Genomic DNA, 6,708 nt, shown 5'->3' with positions numbered 1-6,708 from the left:
AAAAAAATCAAAACGCTTGCTCACGTAATTGTGATCTTGATTTATAATCATTTCCAAATACCACGAACTGTTTTTATTTGCTGGTGCATTTACATTTAGATATCTAATGAACATAAAACAAGTTATCATCACTTTATTTGAATCAGTGTAGAGTCACGTCTTTTCGTATCGTTGCACTGACTTACAGTAGACTTGCCCTTTCCAATATGGCGGGCGCCGTAACGTGGAGCAGTAGCCAGCAGCGAAGGTGTCTTCTGTTTACGTTTGTGTTTGGACATGTCTGGATCTCGTGATCGTGTTGCAGCTGCTGGGAAATGAGGATGTAGATGTTTTTTAGTCAAGTTTCGAGTTATAGTTCCAAGCAGAAACGATGACCGAAATGTTAAACCCATTGAGCTGTGAGTTCCTTTAGAGATGCATGTGACAGATGTGAAGTCGAGCTCCAGCCAGGCTCCTCGTCTCAACTCAGCAAGGTAGGTCTGCGAAAACTGCTGTTTTTTGTGATTAAAAATATATATATTGAGGTGTATTAGATGTAGTTTTGAAAATCATTCAATTTAGTGAAAAGTTAAAAGTCAGTTTCTGCAACCAGAGTAGAGATATGAAGGAGATTTGCTTGTGTGTGCGGTTTTCTGTGCTATCTATGAAGAAATGTTTAGTCTATATTTTTAAATATAATAGATATGAAGTCATAGTTTATTGATTTTTCTTTTAAATAAGTAAAAATGAATGTTATTTGTTTCATTTCTCCCTACAGCATGTTCATGTCCGTGTTCCTCCCAATATTCCTCCTGCAGCCAGCAGAGGGCGCCAACGCCACAATCTCCTGCATTGACGACCAGGGAAACGCTGTAGACTGGTGGGTTCGGTTCATAACATACATTTATATTGTCAAAAGTTTTGGAACACCCCTTTAACTCGTTGGGTTCGGCCCGTTAGTTCCAGTAAAAGGAACTTTTGATGCTTAAAACTTTTGACAATATAAAGTGTACTTTTAATGCTAATGTTTTTTTGTTTTGTTGAGATATGGGACAGAACATCACCGTAATATTTCGGGACACATCCAAGTGAACCTTGAGCGTAGTTTAATCACAATAACAAATAAGACAAATTAGGAGAAAAAAAGAATGAATTGAATTGAATTAATTCTGTATTAATCTTAATAGTGATTAATGAAAGAGATATTTTTTTCTTGATTTATTTTCACGTTTGCTCTGAATGTAGTAGAACTCTGTTTTGAAGAAGTCAGGAACTTCTTCAGTAAATCCCCTGTTGCTATAGAAACCATAAGAGAGATTTTTCTCATTTTCTCCGATTTTCAGGTTCTACCTTTACAAACTGCCGCGTCCTCATGAGCAGCCTCCGGAGGAAGGGCTGAAGTACCTGCTGCTGGAGGAGCAGAGCGAAGGCTGGGCGGAGGGCGGCGGCCTGGTGGGAGACGCCACGGGGGCTTTGGGGCGGAGCCTCGGGCCACTGTATGAGGTACGCTAATCTGGTAAAGCCCTGCTGCATGACGCCAGCTGTGATTTCTGACACAGCTTTTTAATTGCTCTGATGTCGAGCTTCACTTCCTGTATTTCTGACGGAGGTTCTTCCGCTCGTTCGGTTCTCTCAGAGGTGCAGCTCCAGAGAGACTTATGCACGCGGACGACGTGGTTTATTTCTAGTTCCTGTTCAGATGTGCAGAAATATTTTCCACCACAATTTTACCACTAAGAGTGAGACACGTGGTGAAAAGAGACGAGTCTGTGATACACACCGAGATGCTCAGAATCAAATAAATAATGAACAAACTCTGTGAGAAAGAAATCAGGACACGCCCACATTTCATTAAAAATCTCTAAACAATTTTATTTTGGTTTTACTCTCCTGTATGTGTGACTGGTAATGGTTTATACTCTCACTTTCTGGAGTCTCACATTAAAAATAAATATTATACACTATACTGCCAAAAGTTTTGGGACGTCTGCCTTTACATGCACATGAATGTAATATGGAGTTGTCCCGCCTTTAAAACTATAACAGCTTCAACTCTTCTGGGAAGGCTTTCCACAAGGTTTAGGAGTGTGTTTATGGGAATTTTTGACCATTCCTCTAGAAGCACATTTGTGAGGTCAGACACTGATGTTGGACGAGAAGGTCTGGCTCACAGTCTCCACTCTAATTCATCCCAAAGGTGTTCTATGGGGTTGAGGTCAGGACTCTGTGCAGGCCAGTCAAGTTCCTCCACACCAAACTCACTCATCCATGTCTTTATGGACCTTGCTTTGGTCACTGGTGTGCAGTCATGTTGGAACAGGAAGGGGTCATCCCCAAACTGTTCCCACAAAGAGCATGAACTTGTCCAAAATGTCTTGGTATGAAGCTGAAGCATTAAGAGTTCCTTTTACTGGAACTAAGGGGCCGAGCCCAACCCCTGAAAAACAACACCTGAACTCAATGATCTGGAGGGGTGTCCCAATACTTTTGGCGTGTGTGTGCTTGTGTGTGCTTGTGTGTGCTTGTGTGTGCTTGTGTGTGCTTGTGTGTGCGTGTGCGTGTGTGTGTTCCAGGATGGTGAACTGGGGTACATCCTGTATAACGATCAGCCCCCGGAGCAGAGGCGTGTGGACGACACAAACAGGGGAGGTGGACACACCAAAGGTGATTTTTTTTTTTTTCCTTAGATTTTATTCTGAAATAGTTTTCTGTCACTTTCACTTCATGTCACCAAAGCGCTGACCATTTCTGGATCCTGATTGGTCAGAAGGTGTTGATTCATTTTCTCTAGCAGCAGCTCTGACTGTCGTAGCCTTCGTTCTGATACTTTATGGTTTCTATGGTAACGTCTCTGAGATAATCATCAACGGAGACACTTTTTTTCAAAAGAACCCCGGAAGAGCCATGAATTACCCCATGAACCCTTACAGAATCTGTCAGGAACCTTTCTGAAGAAGCAGCACTCGTTCTTCACTGGTTCTGTAAAGGTGCTTTCAGAAAGGTTTCTCCCAGAGTTATTCATGAGTTTGTTGGATGAAGAATGGTTCTCAGCTTTAAGGTTGCAGGTTTACTGGATAATTAAAGGTTCTTGGCTTCCAGAAATGGTTCATTAAAACCCTGATGGTGAATGATCTACCGGTCCTGATGTTCTCCTGTTCTCTTCTCTCTATATCAGGTGCGGTTCTGTTCGACAGCAGACAGGGGTTCTGGTTGGTCCACAGCACTCCCCATTTCCCGCCTCTCAAAACCAAGGACAAGTTCTCGTACCCCGACTCGGGCATCAACAACGGGCAGAACTTCATCTGTGTCACGTATCCTCTGGAGCGCTTCAACACCATCGGTAACAAACATTTCACTTTCAGAACTTTAAAATGCACTCCTTCAGGGGAACCTTTTAAAGTTCCATGTAGAACCCTATTGTGATAACTGTTTTTGAGGGACAAGAACACTTCAATGTCCAACAAGTGAGTAAAGAACCACTGAGGAACCAAGAGCACAGGATAATTAAGGGCTCTCAGCTTTACAAAAAAAGGTTCTTCAAGGGTTATTAAGAATTCAGTTTAAAATCTAAAGTTCTTATCTTCCAAAAAGAGGTTCCTCAGTGGTTCATCTACTGGGGTTCTTTGGATGATAAAGGCTACAAAGCTTACAAAAATGGTTCTTCTAGAATTCTTCACCAGTTCATTGGATAATTCCAGGTTCTTTGCACATCCACCCAAGGGTTCTTTCAGGGTTATTAGTTATTGGGTCCTTAGCTTCAATAAGGTTCTTCAGTGTTTCTTTAAGGGTTCATTAGATATTTATGGGGTTCTTTACTTCAAATCAGTGGTTCCTCAGTGGGTATTTAGAAGTTTCACTGGATGGTTAATGGTTCTTAGCTTCTAAAAAGGTTCTTCAAAGGTTATTTAAAGGTTTGCTGAAGGATTAAGAGTTCTTGTTTAAAAAATGCTTCTCTGAGGGTTATATAAGAGAGTTTTGGACTGCAGAAGTTTCTACACAAAACGTTAAATCACATTAGTTTCTCTCTCTCTTTTTGCCACAGGGGTGTACAAACTTTTGCACTCACCTGTACACTCTTGAGTACGATGATGCTTTTAACACACTTTTCCCTTCAACCTTGATCCTGAGTTCGAGGGTCATGGAGGACATGTGATGGGACCTCCACTGATCACCTTAACAGCAAATCAGGCCTTGTTGCCATAGTTACCACGAGAATAATTCATTTAACCTTCTGCGTAACCATAGAGACAGCCCTGTTCTTACTGTAGGTGATGACTTTGTGGTCAGGTGAGTGCTGTTTTGTCCACGGCACTTCAGACCTGCACGTGATGGTGTTCAGGAGAATTCAGCATCCGGTCAGCTGGTGATGGAGCTGCAGATGACCCGAGTCACGTCTGACCAGAACCGATCACTGAGCTGAAATAAAATGTCAGGGGGCAAGGAAAACAACACATCCAATCTCTGAGGAAATCCATCAATATACATCGTTTAGGAAAGCACTGTACAAGTGCTTCTATGTTCTTTAAAGGTTCCTCTAGGGTTATTTATGAGTTCAGTGGAAAAATGAATGGTTCCTCTGCTCTAGAAAGGGTTCATTTTAATGCTTCTTCGGTCAATTCAGGGTTTTTAGCATCCATTAATGCTTTTTCAAACATCCTTGAAAGGTTCCTTGGATAATTTAAGCTTTCTGGTTCCTGAGAAGTTCTTATTATTGAAAGGTTCACTAGATAATGCAAACCATCTCATTGTTCCTTTATTAAAACCCCTGCCGTGTTCCTCAGGTGAGCAGCTGAAAATAAACCAGCCGCACATCTACGACTGCGACATTCCCGAGTCTCTGGCCTCCTCGGTGCCGAGCATGGCTGCGCTGTGTAAACACCGACATGGGCCCAAAAACTCCACGCTCCACGCTTCCTTCTCCTCGTCCAATCGCAGCGTAGCTCTGCTCTCGCTGGGCGGGACACAGTTCATCAGCTTCGCCAAAGGAGCTTCCTTTGATAACGGTAAGATTAAATTATTGCCAGTTACTGAAAAAAAAAACACTTTTTAGTTCTTGAAAAGGTTCCACAGTTGTTAAAAAGGTTTGAGGTTCCAGAAAAAAAAAATCACTGCGTTTCCCAAATGTTTACTGGGTTCCTGAAAAGGTTCCTGGTATTCTGAATTGGTTCTAGTTTTTGGAAATCACTTGAAAAAGTGTCTGGATTCCTTAACAGGTTCCAGAGTTGCTATAACAGTTCCCAGGTTCCAGAGTAGGATCCTAGGTTCCTTAATTGGTTCTTATTCCTGATGAGTGTTTGAAAATTCCTGGACAGATCTCAGATTTGCTTTACTCTGGAATCCCAGGTTCCTGAAAATGTTGCCCTAGTTCCTGAATAGGCCATGAAGTTCTTCAAGGTCCTCACCTGTTCCTCGATTGGTTCCTGTGATTCTGATGAGGTTCCTGCTCTGTAGTTTCAGTAAAACAGTTCAGAAAATTGAAATGGATGAAATCCTTTTTGTAAACAGATTGTTGTTGTTGTTGTTGTTGTTTTGATCATGTGGCTGTAACTGGGACCTCCCGGCGCCGCTCGGCTCAGACCTGTACCACTCCTGGGTGGCTCCTGCGCTGCAGACAGACCTACTGGTTCAGTTCTGGCGTCGCTCCACCGGCATCCTCCCGTCCGACTGCTCCGCCAGCTGGAAGGTTCTGAACGTGGATCAGCTCTCTCCGGGTGGCCGAGTCACCTTCAAAACCACCGAGGATCATTCCAAATGGGCGGTGAGCGTGGCAGGAGGCGGGCTCAGGGGTGGGGCCTGGGTGTGCGTGGGGGACATTAACAGGAACATGGCGGAGGAGAATCGAGGGGGCGGGACCGTGTGTCGGCAGGATGCTGTGGTCTGGAAGGCGTATCGAGCGGCAGCACTGGAGTGTGAGTCGTGTACAGGAGAGGTGGAGAAGTGCGAGAGCGCATGGCTTTACAACTGACACACACACACCACACACCACACACACACCACACACACACACACACACCACACACACACACACACACACAACACACACACAACACACACCACACACCACACACACACCACACACACACACACACACACCACACACACACACACACCACACACACACAACACACACACCACACACACACAACACACACACAACACACACACCACACACCACACACACACCACACACACACACACACACCACACACACACACACACACACACACACCACACACACCACACACACACACACACCACACACACATACACACCACACACACACACAGAAATAAATGAAGCTGTACGGTTTAATGGTACGCAGTGGAACTGGATGAGAATTTATTTTCTTTTATGGATGTTGTTATTTAGTCACATTCTTACAAACAAACTGGATTTTATTTTTGGATCAAACTTGTGTAATACTTTTAAGGGATCATGGTTTTTAAACATTTTTAAAAAAAAATGGTTCTGATGATTTTTGCACTTTTCTGAGTCGAAGCACTGGATTATTAAGCGATTGTTTCTCAGGGAGATGACACTTGTCTTTCCTTCCTTTATTTTTTAGTTGAAAAGTGATTCTGGAAATGTTTTAAATTTTTTGTCATGTGTCACGCTGTAGTGCTGATGGGATTAATGAACGCAGCATTAATAAAATTATGAAAAAAGTCACAGTGAAAGCTGCAGAGTTTTCTCTGAAATCCTGATCGTGATCGACGATGTCCCATTGCT

The 6,708-nt window shown here is 43.1% G+C and overlaps 1 protein-coding gene across 1 annotated transcript; it reads left to right on the top strand.

Annotated features, from left to right (window-relative positions):
• Positions 1–202: 202 nt before the first annotated feature.
• Positions 203–6,650, top strand: dnase2 (deoxyribonuclease II, lysosomal). Its single transcript, XM_058376546.1, has 7 exons — positions 203–473; positions 758–859; positions 1,323–1,482; positions 2,553–2,643; positions 3,155–3,319; positions 4,761–4,982; positions 5,556–6,650. The coding sequence occupies exons 1-7, from the start codon at positions 415–417 to the stop codon at positions 5,942–5,944; spliced, it is 1,188 nt and encodes a 395-aa protein (XP_058232529.1). The 5' UTR covers positions 203–414; the 3' UTR covers positions 5,945–6,650.
• The last annotated feature ends 58 nt before the right edge of the window (positions 6,651–6,708 follow it).

The sequence above is a fragment of the Hemibagrus wyckioides genome, linkage group LG23 (assembly GCF_019097595.1).
Source record: "Hemibagrus wyckioides isolate EC202008001 linkage group LG23, SWU_Hwy_1.0, whole genome shotgun sequence".
NCBI lineage: Eukaryota > Metazoa > Chordata > Actinopteri > Siluriformes > Bagridae > Hemibagrus > Hemibagrus wyckioides.
This window is presented reverse-complemented; position numbering and strand designations above follow the sequence as displayed.